We start from the raw sequence: 18,907 nt of genomic DNA, 5'->3' as shown, positions 1-18,907 counted from the left end.
GTTTATTAGAGCTGCCTGAGTTCAGACTCTATACAGTCTAGTTGTGAGAGAACCACAACAAATGAGAGTGGCTAAAAACTGCAGAGAGCTTCACAGATGAGTAACCTTCACTAAGTTCAACACTTTGATTTAATTATTTTTTATCCTAGATTTAGAATTTGCATCTAGATCCAGATGTGAAAAACAATGAGGGACCTTATTTGTCACATTGCACCACAAAATCACCATCTGAAAAATAGCCCAATTTTCAGTTTCATTAATTTTTGCAGTCTTTCTGTAGTCTTTGAAGTCTAAATTCAGTTGAATTTCTGAAGCCTTTAGATCATATGGACAGATACGCTGTGTTTAATGAAAGCTAAAACAGAATAATAATTGGAACAGGAATTAAGTTTCAACCTAGATGTAATCAGCTGAAAAGATATTTAGTTGTGACAGTCATGAGTTATCAGCCATTGTGTGTCAAACTGAGCCTACTGAACTCTGCCCTGACAATCTCTATTGCACTACTCAAGCAGAGGAAGGGCATATACTGTATATTGGAATATGGTCTAATTTCTTTTCGGTGGAAACCACCCAAATGGTACAAAAATGGCCAAAATAGCTGGGGCCTATCACAGCTGATATTAGGGCAAGAGGCAGGGTAGACTCCGTACAGATTGCCAGTCCATCGGACATACACATACAACACATACAGACAAACACTCACATTCACATTCACACTCACATTCATACCTACAGGCAATTTAAAATCACAGATTAACCTAAGCTGCATGTCTTTGGACTGTGGGAGGAAGCTGGAGTACCCAGAGAGAACTCACGCAGGCAGAGGGAGAACATGCAAACTCCACACAGAAAGGCCCCAGGCAAACCGAGGCTCAAACTCAGAACCTTCTTACTGTGAGGCAACAGTGCTAACCACTGCATCACTGTGCCACACATGCTTGTCTTATATGACACTGAAATACAACAGATACTGCTTGGTCCCATCCAGACCTTGATAACCTTGTCGGTACCAGAGGTGAGCAGATTTCCAGTGGTGGGCTCATAGTGCATGTAAACAATGCTGTGCTTGCTGTCGTGGAAGGTGGCTGTGGGTGCCCGACTGGAAGACAGAAAGGTAATACCTGTTACTTTACTGTATGAGCACTGAGGAAGCTGGGAGTACAAAGGGTCAGTATATGACAACAACAGAGGCTGACTGTTACTCACTCCTCATCAGTGATGGACTCGTGGCAGCTGTCACACACACGCACCTCAAACTCAAAGCCCATGAGGGGGATGGTGGAGCGTTTGGATGAACATTTGCCACACACCGCTTGGCCACACTTCCTACAGTGGTGCTAAGGAGCACAGGAGGACTTCAACATGTCAGCTTTGCAACAGTATCATTTCTTACCAGCAGCAGCAAAGTCAGAAAAAGCTGTAGTGGTGCCTGAATGAACAGGTGGAAAAAAGTCACTGTTTTGCAACTGATAAGGTGTGCCATGGTAAGTTATTCCAGTGACAACAGTTACAAACATTTCTCAGCTTGCATGTTTTACATCTATGTGTGATCCTGCACAACATGGACTGAATGTATGTATATTCAGAGTCACAAATCAATTCTGTTTAAGTCAAAGTCAAGTTAAACCTTTTCAAGTCAAGTCTTAAAATGATCTGATTCCAGGTCATATGAGCACCCTGCTACCATCACTGCAATGGTATACATTATCAGTTGTTTGTCCTCAATAATACAGGGACTTTGTGTTTGTCAAACAGAAACATGGACCTCATCACTATATACACAACATTACAGTGAGTTGTATTTGGTTCTTGCTGTAGAATGTTCAAGAAAATTGCTGAGCAGTTGAAAAATGGCAGTTACTTCATCTATTGACATCACACCCACCCACTCACCCACACCCTCACACACTTTAAGTGAGTAACCACAATATAAAGCTATTCCTGAGAACAAAGTAATAACACAGCCACAGGATATCTGCTTGCCATTAGTGTAACAGAAGTGAGGAGTTGTGTATGTGTGCTGGAAGGTTGTATGTAATGAATTCAGAGTGTGGTGAAGCTACAGATCACTGAGTCTGCGTCAGCCTAGTTGTTGACATCTACAGTGTGATGTTTTTGTGTCTGATGCTATATAATTAAAGATTTTTTCTACATAAGTGAAATGAAAAAAGATTATAATGACATTAGAATGTTACCTGTCGTAGGCCAATCTTCTTACTGTCCCACATCTGTTTGAAGTTCCAGAAGAAAGGCTGCTCACACTTCTGACAAGAGTCACTGTCCAGCCACTCTGGGGTCTGTGCACACACATATACACGTTTCCTGTTTTTAGATTTAACACAATTTAGATCCACTAAAAATGTGAAAAATTATGCCTGTGCGTTCAGATTGCAGAAGTCAGGACGTGGCTGGCCTATCTTAAAATAAAGAGGGGAAGGAGGAGGAAACAGCTAAACTGGCTCTGTCCAAAGTGAAACAAACGCCTACCAACAAATCTTATGAGTAAAATACCAAGTTCTAGTTTTAAAGGGACTCAGACACTGGAACTATTACTTGACAAACAATGGTTTATCCATCTGCTCAGGACTTGTGTCTCCTGCTTTACAGTACCAGTCAAAAGTTTGGACACACACCTTCTCATTCTCATCATTTTCTACATTGTAGAAAATACATTGTAGAAAATAATATTGAAGACATCAGAAAAGCTGAAAAGCAAACAATGGTTTATCCATCTGCTCAGGGCTTCTGTGTCTCGTGCTTTACAGTACCAGTCAAAAGTTTGGACACACACCTCATTCATATTATTTTCTACATTGTCATGCTCACAAAGCGTGACAGAGGACATAGTCAAGGCACATTAGCTGTGCTGTGCTGAGTTGGTAAGCAGCTGTGATAAAAGTACTATATATAAAAGTACTACTTCTCAAGGGTAACACGTGTGGATGCAAGGAAATAGGACATGGGAATTGCCTAATAAGGTAATGCTAAGACGCCTTCGCTGTGTGTTGCCTTTTAGTTGGTTATCAACTAAATTGTCCTTATACTTGAGTATTTTGTGAAAGTAAAGATTTCTGTTAATGATACTGCAGTTTTAGACAGAAACATTAAAGGAAAAAACTTTTTCTTTCTTGAAATTCCACAGCTTCAATGAATTTGCCGGTTATCATCTTTCAGAGTAACCAGCTACACAGAACAGTGTTTAGTAAAACAACTATGAATGATCATTTGGGGAACAAGAGCTACCTAATGAATTTATTTTACCACTTGCCTTGAGGGATGTCAGCTTCAACAGAACCAGTGAGTCAGAAAATAAAACTGAGATGAGAATTTGGGCCAATTAACGGAGAATAAGGCAAACAGAATGACACGGTGGCAGAATGAAAGTGACTCTGGGTAAATAAAGAAGCAATCAAGTCCTTACTAACTATGGAGATGAGACTTGCAGAGCACAAAGGGAGAGGAGATGATGCAAGACTGAAATTAAACTGTGTGAATGTGTTTGTGAGAGAAAATCCAAGAACCTTCTGTTAATTTGGTGATCTCTCATGGATTTCTTGAGAGAATTTATTTCAGAGCAGGAGAGAGCAAATATCAGTGTTTTATCCACTACAAAGATCTGTATGACAATGTTGTATGTGCACATATGAAAACAGGCATGAAAACACAGCACACAACACATTTCCATATTTTCTTCTAATTGTGTCACAGTTCATCAGAGTATGAATGCATGTTTTTGTTCAACTCACCTCTTGTCGCGTTACGTCCATGTTCCAGATGACGATGCCTCCATCTGAGCTGCAGGAGATGAGTTGACGAGTGTGGGAAGCATAGCACAAACCCTGAACCTTGTCACTGTAGGAAGTGGACACACACACACACACACACACACACACACACACACACACACACACACACACACACACACACACACACACACACACACACAGTTGCTGGCAAACAAATAGGCAAGAGAGGTTGATGTCCCCAAGTAAACATGAACATAAGTGGCTTGTATGAGTGATGCATACATTCCTTTTAAGTTTTCCCACCCTGTATTGCAACAACACAGCCGCATCACATAAAACACAGCTTTTTCTTATTTTATTTGAATCTCATTCTAGACAGATGGGCCTTTTTAAGACTGGCTCAGGCATGCATTACAAAAATCTGACATTGAAATTATATGTTGATCTAATGAATAAAAACATCCAATTCATTCTTGCATAATAGTCACAATGGTAATCTTAGTTTAAGTTGGTCTGAATAAGGCTGCTAATCTAACAATTATTTTCTCAATCAATCAATCAATCAATCAATCAATCAATTAATTACTAGACCTATAAAATATCACAAATCTCTAAAAAATTTTCTTCACAAGTTACTAAAGCCCAAGATGGTGTCTTCAAATTGCTGTTTTGTAGATTAAATACGTGTCTTGTTTCCCTTCTTAATATCAACAAGTCCTCAGTTTTCATTTATACCACCTGCATGAATAAAATCATAAACATCTAGTAAACAAGAAATAAACCAGAGCCCCAACTTAATGTTTTGTCATTCTGTTTTTGCACTGTCTGATTTATTAAAAGATTCACTGGTGATAAAAGGGCAAGAGTAAATCATACTCAAGCTCGAAATAAATTAACTTCAAATGACAAGTTCCATCACTGATGCAGTCTGTGAGAGAACAGAAAAAAAACCCCTCTTCTATCTTTATTTTCCAACTCCACTCCTCTCACTCACCAGGTGCCAAATATTGTGCACACATAGTGGCTCTCTCTGTAAAGGTCCTGTCATGTCTGAATAAAGCTGTAACAGGCAATTTGGTTTGCAAAAACCCAACATATTAACCACTCAATACAATGAAACACTAAAATAGCATAATACATACAGTATAAATAGCTCAGTAATGAAAACAAAAAGACAACAGCAATCTATCAGCACAAAACAGACAAGCATGTAATTACCACTGTTCAGTGTTCAGTCCATTCAGCTGAATAATTAGATAAGAGAAAGATAAGAGACAATAAGAGAAATTAAAGAATGGATGTTTGTTATTCTTACTTGTGCCCTTGCAGTTCGATGGCAGTGCCTTTGCGCCCCCCGATGTCCCACATGATGATTGAGTGGTCTGAGCTGCCAGAAAACAGCACCCTCTGTACCGGGTCCCAACATAGTGCAGTCACATTACCTTTGGCAAACACATACACACGCACACAGAGGGAGGCAAAGTGAGTGAAACACAATGGCATGCTCCCACACAAAGGTCAAATAACAAGGACATACATGAAACCACGGCCAGTGCAAAAACTATCATGACAAGACTTGTTTCTTTTAGTTTAAAAACTATATTTCTTCTGTCACTGATCTTATCACCTGTTTACATGTCATCTCTTTAAAACACATTTCTGATATTTTAATGACAGCAAATGAATACCTGAATGTTACAGTGTCCATTAACTAAATTGGAAACTGTTTTTATTGACCCTGAGTTGTCATTATTCTTTAACACTAACCATCTAGAAACTAGGGATAGACCGATTATCGGCAGGGCCGATTATCTGCGCCAATATTTAGCATTTTGACGCATATCGGCATCTGCCTTTTTTTTTTTTAAATCTGACAGCCGATACGAGATCAATTTAAAACTGGATTATTTTAGCTCTGATGCAGCCGTGCCTCTCTGTCTGCAGTCACTACTCTGTCTCCAGCATTGTCCCGCCCACAGCTCCATCTGATTGGTTACACGCAGAGCCACAGGCAATCAGCAGTGAAATCAGCAATCAGCAGTGAAAGCTGCGCATGCGCAGTGAAAGCTGCGCATGCACAGTGCTCACACACGCTGAACAACTCTGCTTTTTGCACCACAATCTGGTGCTGCTTAATTGGGACTACTAATTGATTTGAGACTCACATTTCTGTGCCAATTTTATTTAACTTTGTTTTATTTACTTTATAAAACTTCAGGAAGCTATTTATTTATTTAAAATTTCAGTTAACTTTATAAGAGATGTTGCTGACCCTGGGAACTCCCTGCACTTTTTGTTTTTGTTTGAACTTAAAACAAAGATAAGTGAAAGATAAAATATCATTTCAGTTTGGAAAACTTTATTTAGTGTAGGAAACTTTAGGGGGCTATTTATTTGTTTAAGTTTTCATTTAACTTTATAAGACATGCTGCTGAGCCTGGGAGCTCCCTGCACTTTTTGTTAGACAAAGATGTCTATTGTCTAAGATAAAAAAAAAACCTTTAACATGTTGCAAGTCTGAGAAGCTGTTTAATAAACATATGCTTAAAGGCATTTAAACAAAGTGTTGGAGTTTGTATTATTCAAAATTTTGACTCCAATATTTTCACTTCAAATGAATATCGGCTCCAAATATTGTTTATTGGCCTCCTTGACTACTAATAATTGGTATCGGCCCTGAAAAAAACATATTGGTCTCTCTCTACTAAAAACTATATCTCAAGACTTTAATTCCTATTCAACATACTGCAGAAGACATGCCTCCTTTTTTGAAGTTGATTCCAGTAACAGCTGCAAAAGATTTTCTTGAACATATTGACCATTATGGAGTTAGAGCTTTCAAAAACAGTTGTTAACCTGCAAACCAGCCTGAGGACAACAAAGGTTGACAGAAGCAATCTAGCGTGAACTATTATGAATTTAATGCAGCTACTGAGGTTCTTCTATGTATTTAAGATTTAATTCTCCCCTGACAAAAGCTTTTCCCAGCTGATATATGTCTGTAAAAAGCTGTAATGGTTCATTTAGTGGGGTTCATTTCAAGAAAAGACACTTGTTCATTTTCACAAAGCTAATATTTGTACAAGTTGTGAGTGTATGGACAGAGCAGGAGGAGCAGAAATGATCTGAAACATAGCTGCATTGCAATTTGGGTGACCAGTCATTCATACAGACACCTGAACAAATATTGTGCACAAGAAATTCAGTTCCAGTTAAGATTTTTAGAAATTCTGGGAATTTTCAACATTGGAAATTTTCCATGGGGATATATGGGAATTAATGGGAATTAACAAGAATAAACTGGGAATCAACAAGAATAAATTGAAAATTTACTAAATGACAAGTTAGCCTGTAACAGGGGACTTAAATGTAGTTGAAAATTTTTTTTTTGCAGCATAATCTTCGTTAAAACAGACAGATTTAATGTAAATTCAGTTGAATTTCTACCCTTCACTCTGCATTCCTCCATCACATGCACAGATCATTTCTAGAATCCTGCTCACTACAGCCACACTATCGCATCTGAGCCCACAGACTACATCCAGTCAATTCAGTTTAGATGATATTACTGTAAATATATTTGATCAATGGTATTGAAGTTTAACAAGTAAATAAATGTGTTTATACAGTAGCCAGCTAGCTGGTAAATCAGATATAAGATAGCTAACGTCATGTTTATATGTTTATTTTATTCATTTGTAACATTCATGTTTTGTTGTTGTTCAATGAAAGAATCAATTTAAGTTCTACTCACAAAGTCAAAAAGACAGTTTGTATAAATTACCCCAAATTTCTAATTTCTAATTCAATTCTTATCTCTAATTTCTAATTTCTCATTTCTAATTCAATACTTCCAAGATTCCACATCTTAACTTCCCCTGGAAATTTTCTGGAACAGTTCTGGAAATTTACCAAAAAATTTTCTGCCCCTTTGCAACCCTTGTCTCAGTTTTGCTTAACATTGTAGTCTGTGTAGTTAAGGCTGAGGCTGCAAGAATTTTTCCCCTTGAGTGTGTGTACTAGGGCTACAACTAACAGTTATTTTCATTATGGATCAGTCTGTTGAACAACTGACTGATTAAGAATTTGATTTGATTTTTTTAAATCTAGAAAATGAAAATACCGAATACCAATAAAATTAAATATGAATTGCTTGTTTTGCCAGATCAGTTCACAGTTCACAGTTCAACTTTGCCCAAGATATACAGTTATAATGATCTAAACCAGTATACTGATTGACTACTAATTGATTAATGTGTCTATAGTGTACCAGTGTGTCCCTTGAAGGTGGTGACCAGGCTGCAGCTGTCTTGCTCCAGCTTCAGGATGGTCACCTGTCCAGAGTGATCCCCAACAAAGGCGTGTCTGGTCTCCACATCAAACCTGGGTTAACATTAAGGTTAAAGATAAACTGCTGAAAAAGTACTGATGCATTTACTCAGATTTTTGTGTGTTACTGGACCAAAAACACAGACTAAACAAGCAAAATCCTGCTGCAATTTCAATGGAACAGCTGTGATGAAAATTGTACTGCTCAGCAAAATATAGAACCAACATTAACTATGAAATGTAAGATTTGAGTCAAAGCCCTTTGTATTGGTAGTGTAGCAACAAAAGAATTACAGTGTGTCGGTGGATGACTCTTAGCTCTTTCACTGGCCATTCAGTCCTCCTCTGACCTGGTAATTCAGTTTAAGTGTAAAGCTAAATCTTTCTTACAGTTATTCTCTTAAGTTAGGTTCTGTCCAATGTGGCTGCCAGAGAAGTAAGGGTCCTCCTTATTCTAATGTCTAAAGTTACTATGCTATGCAAACCAGACAGGTTAACATGTTGAGGCTAGCCGGTTACTAGCGGTCTGATGAACTAATGGCAGGGTCATTGGTATGGGTCGGTGTTGCAGTGTTGAGAACTTACAGCCTTTCATCTGGCCATTACAGAAACCTACTCGGCCCGTTTCCTTGACAACGGCATGACTGATGCCTATTGTTGGCACAAACTAACTGGAAGCCAATCACAATTGCCTTGTTTTATGTTGCTGTGGCCTTAAAATAGAGTGTGTTGTCATAATAAAAGGCAGGCATTTTTCAGAGTCCAAAGCACAAAAGATGGCCCTTCTCTTCCCACTTGGTTATATTCACTCCACTCCATTTAGCAAGGTTCAATGGGCACCCTTTCTTGGCCAAGCAGTCTGCAACCCAAGACAACAAACAGACCAGGAAGGGAGATGGGAGTGAGGGTACTGAAGGATACTGTAGTCCAGAAACCCAGGCAGTGGTGCGATATGTCCCCAGCTGTTGGCCGCTCTCTGAGCAGTGCCAGGTGAAGTTTTTGTCCTGGCCAGTGCTCAGTAGCCACTCCATCTCCAAAACAAACAGCACCACTGTCACTCGGCTCTGGTGGGCTGCACATATACACAAAAATACAACACATGAGATCCATTTTCACAGTCACTCCAATCACAGTGCAGGGGATCTGCACAGAGATCTTGGCCGGAATGCTATAGTGTACCACTAATAATCCAGCACCATCGCCTTCCTCTAGGAAAGATCTCACCAACAAATGAAGAGGAAGCTGACACTGGTACAGCAATATTTTGAGATCTTACAGTTTGGCAATGCACAAAGCCACATGTGACAGAAGAAAATGTTGTATAGATCTTCACATAAGACCAGAGGAACACATAACATGAAAGGTCAACTATGAACATCACTCTGCATTCATGATACAATGTTATATGTAGATACAACGCAGTGGATGTCATCACAAAAATACTAGGCATTTGCAGGTATCAGACAGTTACATTTTGTCTTTTTAAGTTTTTTTGGGGCGCAAAACAAATTATTATTTGTTGGAAAAAAGGACTTATAAGACTATGTTTCAAAACAAACTACCAATGGCATCTTTGTGGTTCTATTTCATACATGTGATACTGATTCTCACATGCGTGCGCTCATACACACACACACACACACACACACACACACACACACACACACACACACCCCTCTCTCACCCTGGTACGTGTGTGCTGGGGTCATTTTGTTGTAGTCTTCTGACAGGATGAACTCCTGAAAGACAGGAACCGGAGACAAAACATAAGGGATGATTTGTTGAGCTACTTGAGTTCAAAATGTCATTCTTTAAAGCTCTCATTATAGTATACCATTCACATTTCAATAACACTATATTTGGTATGTGGTGTTGCAAATTATATACAATGTATAAGACTTTGAAAAATCTCAAATTAACTTGTGATCAAATTTGAAGCAAAGACCACCCTCCTGCAGAGAGAGAGATACTTTCTACCTTCACTATCTAAAAATGTAAATGCAAATGACTGAGGCAAAAAAATGCAGGACTGTGCATAGGCCAACAAAAAACCAAACACTGTCTTTTTCTGACAGTGTGATTTCCTCTGAAGCCACCGCCCATGATAAAACACTTGTACGGACTTTAACTGTGTTCTGAGATGAAAATGTTTGAAATTATTCTGATATGTTACCATTTAACTTTGTGTTTCAGGTAACTTGTTCCAAAATAAAACCTCTCCCACCATGAATTTGTCAAACAACAAAACAGAAACTGGATATGAGACAATGTTCTGTCTTAGAATAGAGTGGCCTGTACTGTGTCATGTCAGACTTGTTTGTCATAAGCTACTTAAAACTAACGTGGCACCCAGCAGATTGCATACCTCCATGAGACAATCCTACACGTCTGTCTGTTCTTGTTACAGAAATGTTAAAGTAAAAAGGAAGTAGTCTAATAACATACACTACCACTCAAAAGTTTGCACACACCTAATTTAATAGTTTTTATTTGTTTTTATTACTTTCTACATTGTAGATTAATACTGAAGACATCAACACTATGAGGGAACACATATGGAGTTATGTATTAAACAAAAAAGTGTTAAACAAACCAGAATATGTTTTATTCTCCAAAGTAGCCACATTTTTCTTTGATGACAGCTTTGCACACTTCTGGCGTTCTCTCTTGACCAAGAAGAAGAGTGATGGAATGCTGCATCAGAGGACCTGGCTTCCACAACCATCTGACCTAAACCCAATTGAGATGGTTTGGGATGAGTCAGACCACAGAGTGAAGACAAAGGACTCAACAAGTGCTCAGCACCTCTGGGAACAACTTCAAGACCATTCCTGGTGACTACCTCATGAATGTGATTGAGAGAATGCCAAGAGTGTGCAAACTGTCATCAAAGCAAAAGGTGGCTACTTTGAAGAATCTAAAATATAAAATATACTCTGGTTTGTTTAGCCCTTTTTTTGTTTATGACATAATTCCATATGTGTTCCTTCATAGTTTTGATGTTTTCACTATCAATCTACAATGTAGAAAATAATAAAAATAGAGAAAAGACACTGAATGAGATGGGTGTGTCCAAACTTTTGACTAATAGAGTAAATGATTTATTTAAACATCAATTCCATCCATTCTAAAAACTACTAAGATTCCAGGCCACCTCTACAAAGCTTAAAGAGAAAAGATGAAACGGTAACATATCAGAATAATTTCAGTTCAGAGGATTTCCTTTCTCACCAAGTGGAAGCTCACAGTGACTTTCCAAATGAATAAACACACTTGACAAAAACATTCCTGTTGCACTGAAGAGCAGCTAACATTTTCACCAAAACAATTACTATTACAACTGTGTTCCATTTTCTATGTCAAAAGGCAGATGACAAGCAAATACAACATACTACGATGACATGCATCCCAAAACAGCAAACACAGCAAACAGTCCTCAGCTGAGGGAGGAAAGAAAGAAAGGCCAGGGGGCTGTGTTGCTGGTTGGACTTACACAGATACTTCCAGTATCCATCCCCACCAACAGCCTCCTGGTTTCTGGGTTAAAGGACATACAGGAGCATGACGCTGGAGACACAAAGAAAACAAGATTAATAGTGAACATTCTATTCTGTCTGTATGAGTGAAGAGCTCATTTCAAGGTTACTTGGATTTTTCGAGCTTTCAGCTGCATTTCACAGTCTTCCCCAGTGGATGGTGTTTGCACAGTTCATCAAAATTCCACTGAGAAAAGACTATGAGATGCAACTGAAAGCTCTAGAATGCTAGTGAGTGGACCTTAGGGCAAGATTTTCTTGGGCACTGGTTAGATCTTGATTGATACTGAAGATCTGAGGCAGACACCATTAGCAATATATAATATACAATGAGTATTTTTACAGTTGGGTTAGCTGTCGGTGCTATATAGTGGAAAAAAATATTTCCAAAATACCTCAAATATAACTTTGGCGTTTCGGTTTCTGCAATCTTCTTGCTACTTGTCGGTTGACATCAGCTGATAATATCAGCCAGATTCATCAGTCTGACTCTAACAGTGCATGTGCATCACTTGAGCTTGATACGCCTTTCCAGAATCAGAAATACTTTATTTATCCCTTGCAGGAAATTGTTGAGAAAGTTAGACAGGAGTGATTGCAACAGGCTGCACACGAGTTGACGCATGTGCATGCAAGTTATAAAAAAACAAAACACACACACACACACACACACACACACACACACACACATAAAACAGTTGTAGTCCTCGTCAGTGTTAATTTAGGTCTTTGATGCAGAATATATTATGCTTTTTGTTTGGCCTTTAGGCAGTTTTATTTTGCATTTACTTTGTTTCTTTGGTGACCTGGTTTATTTGAATATTTAAATAAAAGAAAATTTAACTGTACTAATGTATTCCTGTTTAAAAAATATCAGAATCTGTTTTAGTTGATAATAATGCACATTTCTTGTAAAAACAACAAAACCATTACATCTTCACCGTTCCTAAACAAACAGCAGTTTTCATCAGTTAACATAGATAGCTGAAGTGTTGACTGAAAATGTTAGCTGAAGTTTTGAGGACAAAAAATATTAATACACATGGAACCAAAGTCCCTGCAATTTGATCTCATGTCAAAGTTTTCAAAAAGCACAAAAAAACATGAAAAACTTGTGATGAGGCAACACAAAGATGCACAGATGCCATTCTCTATGAAAAACTCATATTTAGTGAGGAACAAGATCAAATTTAAGAGGATAGAAACTGAAAATATTTAATTTAACTGCTAAATCTGTAAATCCTGAAAGTGGTGGTTTCTGTGTTTGCAAACTCATTTCAGTTTTTCTATCCATAAATCAAAATGTTGAACATACTCTATGCAGCTTCTGCTACTGCTATTGTAAGCTACTGGTCTTGCTGATGGTAGCATAGGATTTCCTTCAGTTGCACAATTGAAGGGAAACAAGTACAGTGTAATAGACATGCAGCACTGCAGTACTGAGGAGAGCAGAGCAAATGATCCTGCAGGAGTTCAGACCCTATGTCTAATATGTGTGTACACCCCACACTTTCGTGCCTTACTGTGTGATTCATTACATTTGTCATGATGATAAGAGACGCTCACACAAAATGAAAGCAAACAGAGGAAGAGTGAACAAAAACAGGAATGAAGAACAGCCCTATTCCAAGAAGTACATGTTATCTGGATAATTCTGCTGACTGAAATTACATTTATGCATACATACAGTATGTCTGCTCTGAGGACAAAGGCTGTAAGTCAAACACAAAAAGTAAGCAAGAATACTTACATGACACTGTGTGGTGGACACTGGGCCAGTACTGACCACTGTCTCTCTTTAGCCATACTCGAATCGCCCTGTGAAGTTAAAACAAAACCTTTTAGCTTCTGCATTACTGAGAGCATTTACTGCATCTGAGGTGCATCGCTTCATTCTTCCTGTGCAGGATTCTCCCGTTTTCCTGGGTTATGGGTTATAAGCAGGCTACAGATTGAAAAGTCTTCTTTAACCCTCAGGGATACTTTAATTCGCGGATGACTGGAAAACTACTCATCTGATACTTTCATCAATATTTCTGTAACGCATTTGCAATTATAATCCTTCCAGGGGATTTGTAACCCACCACAAAAACTGGTTTTAATTTTCGCTATTTCCAGGAAAAAAAAACAAATCTGTGTTTAGTAACCTTATTAATCCATTATTTACTATCAAAACAACTTTTACCGTGGTCTGATGAATGAAATTCATGGCAATCATACTGACTGTGTAAACCAATCAAAAGCTGTGTTGTTGCACCGAGCAAAAACAGCTGATCCAATGAGAGTCATAATATGACGGATCGCTGATTTATGAGCATGACTTGTGAGGTTTATGCTGTGCCCTTAGCATATAGAAATCTAGTGTAGCATGAACTCACACTTCAGAGATAAAATAAAATGTCAAGATAGTAATCTGAAAGCAGATGATAAATCGTGTGCACTTGGAGAATGCTGTAGTGTGTGCAACAAAAATAACGCTCACAAAGGAAGGCTGCCAACATGCAGTTCTCTCACAGGTCTCTTCCCGCAATAGCGACCCAGGGGAAACAGAGGGGCTTTTTAGAGATTTTGGATATAGTAGTGACCATATTTTGAACAGTTTTGTGTTGTGTCTGGGGTTCTACTGACACAATGAAGACTGCTCTGAGCTTTGCATTTTACTTTACTTGAACACTGTTAGGAAAGTGTACATACATGCCCCTGCCACTGACTTTAAATCCCAGTAGTAACCCGATACCTAAAACAGTGCCTACGTCGTGTGACGTCATCTCTGAGTTAAATGCCAAACAGAATACATTACACCACATCCCCCTTTCTTTAAGTAAAAGTGAACCTTAGCTGTGGCTTATGTTCGCTTCAGTTCACATAAAGAGTATTCATAATACATTTCAGTCTCACTTGAACATAGCTTTTTACATAATACAGCTGGACTTTGCTATTACTTTTCTGATTTTAAGTTAGTCTCTGTGTTTATTACTTCTGCGACTTGGAATCACATGAGCACGGGTGCTCATGTTGATTCTCACTCTGAGACTCTGGCAGAGGTATGGGCGTGAGATGACCCAATTTCTCCTCAGTGTACCTTGTGGTTCGCTGACCAGATAGGACTGTGGGCTGGGGTGTATGGATGTCACTGTGCCTTGCGCTTTTGTTTCTCTGAAGTTTATAGCATCCATCCATCTCTTCTCCCTCTCCATACGACAGAGTTGTACCAGGCTGGAGAGGCAGCTGCAGGTTCCTGGTGGGTAGGCAGAATGGTGCGAATGCAATGTCCCATGAGTAGCTGGGCAGGGCTGTAGCCATTACCCAGCAGTGTGGCTCTTTAGCCTAATAAGGCACAATAGGAATCCTTGACTTTTTTAAGCAAGTTTTTAATGGTTTGGATGGCACACTCTGCCTTGTTGTTACTCTGGGGGTATTTAGGGCTGCTGGTCAAATAATCAAATCCGTAATCACTAGCAAACTCCTTCATGTCATGTCCAGAGAACTTCTGGGCCATTGACACTTATGAGAGTCTCTGGGATGCCATGACGTGCAAACATTAACTTCAGGTGAACAATCACATCCATGGACCTTGTTAGACTGAACTGTGCTAAAACTATGTACCTAGAGAAATAGTCAACCACCAGCAAATAGGTACTGTCTCTGAAATAAGTCTGCACCTAGTTTTTGCCAGGGCCTCTCTAGAAGTTTTTTTGGCATCAGGAGTTCTGTAGAGTTCGACCTTTCTTTGATGCATTCTCTGCATTTAAGGACTAGCTCACTGATTTGACTGTTTAGCCCAGGCCACCACACTGTGTGACTAGCATGTTCCCTGCTCTTTATCATCCCCTGATGCCCTTCATGAATTTTCTCCAGTACCTAATTTCTCATGTTAGCAGGTATTAGTCATACCTTGTGTCTCGCAGTAGAAGTCCATTGTGCACACTTAGAGCTGTTCTCTCATGCCAGTAATGTTTGACTGGTCCTTGTAGCTGGTTCCTGTCTGGCCAGCCTTCCACACAGTATTTCATGACCTGTGCACAAACAGTCAGCACACAGCTGCTCGCAAAGCTCATCCAGGTACCTATCACTTGTTGGGAAATTATCCAGCACACATTCATCATAGGTCATTCTCTCAGGTCATTATCAGCACGTGTGGCACCATTTTTTTAGTGGAGAGCGAGAGAGTGTGCCTGCTGTTGTGAGGCTTATATCAGGTGTATGTGTGATTGTGTAGGAGTACTTCATCAAGCACATCCTGAATCTCTGTATCCAAGGTGGCAGTGAGTCCAGAGCCTGTCCCCCCAGTAGACTCACAAGTGGCTTATGGTCAGTTTCCAGCTCAAAATGCAGTCCAAGGATGAAGTCACCAAATATCTCACTTTTTTGTTACTTGACTCCAAACACTGGTACATTGTTTTTTTCTTTTGAAAAATGAATCAAAGTCTATAAACTCTAGTTCTGTTTTAGTTTCTTTTGGATTCTTGAAATGACCAAACCAAAACTAACTGTGGCGTTAGATAGTTGATGAAAAGGGAGGAGCGACAGCACGATGCCGTGGAACAGTTATTGCCGCTGCTACAATAGCCTGTTATAAATTTGCAAAATACCCTGTTGAGCTGAGAGGGAGAGAAAGATGAGACAAAGAGAGCAAATAGTAGCTAACATTAAGTCAGGTTTGTGTTTGTATTTTGTATTTCCTACTGGGACAAATCCCACAAAGTTCTTATCAGCTGTGTCTGTCTCTGAGTGTCGCACAAACCCGTCCTCCCGTCAGTCATCATGGGGAACGTAAGATCTCTCTCTAACAAGCTGACGAGCTGAAGGCGCTGACCCACCACCAGAGGGAATATCGGGGGTGCAGCATCTTAGTGTTTACAGAGACATGGCTGACCACAGTAACCCCAGATACAAACGCAGCTATTTTGGTGATTGATGAATCTTTAGATTTACTTGTAAAACTTAAAATGCCAAAATTTCCTTGTTCTTGCTGCTCCAATGCAAGAATATTCTGTTTTATCTGTTTTATAGAAATACAAACTGAATATTTTGAATGGATTAATCAATAAAGAAAATATTAACTGCTACTCAGTTTACTTGTCTACAAATATTTGTGAACAAATGATTTCTCTTATTATACTAAACAAGAGCAGTCTGTGGTCCAAGATGACCGCAGTGAGTTACGGTGAATCTCCACTATAGGACTTGACACCTGACCTGCCAGCAATTCTTCAGTCCAAGGCCCAGCATCACTGTTACCATAAGGACTGATACTTAGTGGTGAGTGATATTTAAAAGTGATAAAATCATCTGTCCTCTCCATGTTGCCCCTGGCATGAAATGTCTGGTCACTACACTTTACAGCCTCCTTTTTGTAGTTTGTAGGTCTCCAGAAAGATGTACTTCCATCAGCTCAGTTCATATTTTCAAAAATGTTCCAGTAACAAATCTTGTGAAAAGATTTGGCAATGAAATGCTCTGAAAGATAACCATGCAGGATAGGTAGTAAATGGTCCTGGTTCAGGACTACACATCATATACTGGCGCTTGGTTGTAGCGCACAGACCTGACCAAGACCTGGATACAGCTCCTGCAGCCAGGTTCTACTGGCCCTGGATGTGTGGCAAGGGGCATTATCTTGTTGAAACATCCAGTTTTGACCTTGACAGAACAGTGCACGTGCAGAAGGGAGCATGTGGGTTTTGAGAATGGCACAATACTTGGCAGAGTTCAATGTGCCAGTACAAACAGTGAGATGACCAACACCAGCAGCACTCATGCATCCCCAAACAATGATACTACCTCCACCATGCTTGACAGTAGGTACTGTACATGCTGGAGATTATGCTTTGCCTGGTTTTCTGCGTACCCTCACATTTTCAGGAGGAGGATAAAGCTTCTTCCTGTTCCTGGCTGTCCAGTTCTTGTGTGCTTTGGCCCAACAACGCTAGGCTAACCTCTGTCTCTCATTGATCAGGGGCTTCTTGACAGCCTTGTAGAACCTTAAGCCATGATCTAAATGTTGGCCACGTACAGTGTAGGTGGAACACTGGACACCAGTTTGGTTTGACCACTGCTGCTGAAGCTCCTGTGATGTCATTTGGTGATTTTCCCTGCACATGCGTATCAGGATGTAGTCATTTCCCCTTGGATGCCCAGATCTTGGTTTGTCTTCCAAGCTGTTGGTTCATCTGTATTTCTGCTCATCTGTATCCAACTGCTGAAGTACTGCATCTGCACTTCCTGGCTATCTGGCGGCAGCTGTACCCTTCCTGGCTGAGAATCTGTATCTTCAGGCATGTTTCCTGTGCTAGGTTCCTGGTTTTAGCCATTTTTGTCTCTGAAGAACTTTCAAATGTGCTGGCTTTATATAGACATGAAGCACGGCAACAAAAATTGTGTCTTTTAATAAAAAGCACAACCTTCATTAAAGCCCTTGCACATGTCAACACACTTGAAACCAAAGAACACACACAAACAGTACACGCAGGTGGGAAAACTAGGAGAATGAGACAAACTAGTGACCCCAAGGTTGAGAAACTCTTCTATTAGACAAAACCATTCTTAGTGCCATAATGTCAAACACAACAACAGTCCAAACTGCACAGAAGAGACCGTGTGTGTTTCTATTTATGTATTTATTTTTTTTAATGGGTTAATTTTTGGTGGCTAGCTTACCAACAATAGCCACTATCCGTTAAATCGGATAAACTACATTTTTACTGGCGTTCACTTGTCTGGTCAATGGTTACAAACTATACACAATTTAATTAAAGATCACACTGTCGTTGACTAGCGTGCAAAACGCTCAAATGACTGTGTCAGTTGACACATTTATAGAAATGTTAGATAGCCCTGTTTTTTAATCACTTATGCAGACGGGGCTCGAACCTTGGTAGAGACGGGATATATTTAAAGACAAAACAAAGCAGGTAGCGCTTATACATTAATCGATATTTGGATGTTACCTGTCCTCAGACACGCTGATAACGCCGTCTTCTTTTGGAATGATGACCGCCGTGCTCACAACCTCTTGGAAACCCTCGATTTTGCTGAGCAGACATGGCTTCCGAGCCTGCGGCTGGGGCTGAATTTCGGCCGCCATGGGTTGGTGGTACACAAACCTCCGTATGCGGTGCCGGCTCCGAGAAGCATAACCCACCCTGGTCCGAGTTCAAAGGTTCGGCTAGGACCCGCAAAACTAAGCTGTCAGGCAGAAAACACACGGAAAGCACACAGTGTTGTGGCTGCTACCAGATGCGCTGCCAGTCAGCTGACAACACACACACTCCGACCAACCCACAGCCACCG

At 39.8% G+C, this 18,907-nt stretch overlaps 1 protein-coding gene across 4 annotated transcripts in view; it reads right to left on the bottom strand.

The window, feature by feature from the left end:
- The window catches only part of wdfy2 (WD repeat and FYVE domain containing 2), a 22,262-nt gene extending 3,355 nt beyond the window's left edge, over positions 1-18,907 (bottom strand). Inside the window, exons 1-11 of one of the 4 annotated variants that reach the window (XM_018696539.2) lie at positions 18,565-18,904; positions 13,365-13,432; positions 11,572-11,645; positions 9,763-9,817; positions 9,000-9,150; positions 8,020-8,132; positions 5,065-5,191; positions 3,750-3,855; positions 2,199-2,300; positions 1,210-1,340; positions 994-1,102 (exon numbers count right to left, since the gene is read on the bottom strand). In XM_018696539.2, coding sequence (XP_018552055.1) covers positions 994-1,102; positions 1,210-1,340; positions 2,199-2,300; positions 3,750-3,855; positions 5,065-5,191; positions 8,020-8,132; positions 9,000-9,150; positions 9,763-9,817; positions 11,572-11,645; positions 13,365-13,432; positions 18,565-18,701 — 1,173 coding nt within the window. In that variant the 5' untranslated portion in view covers positions 18,702-18,904. The other 3 variants (XM_051069851.1, XM_051069846.1, XM_018696541.2) reach the window with 3 other exon arrangements.

The sequence above is a fragment of the Lates calcarifer genome, linkage group LG1, assembly GCF_001640805.2.
Source record: "Lates calcarifer isolate ASB-BC8 linkage group LG1, TLL_Latcal_v3, whole genome shotgun sequence".
Taxonomy (NCBI): domain Eukaryota; kingdom Metazoa; phylum Chordata; class Actinopteri; family Centropomidae; genus Lates; species Lates calcarifer.
The sequence above is the reverse complement of the archived record's forward strand: the minus strand, read 5'-3'. Positions and strand labels throughout refer to the sequence as shown.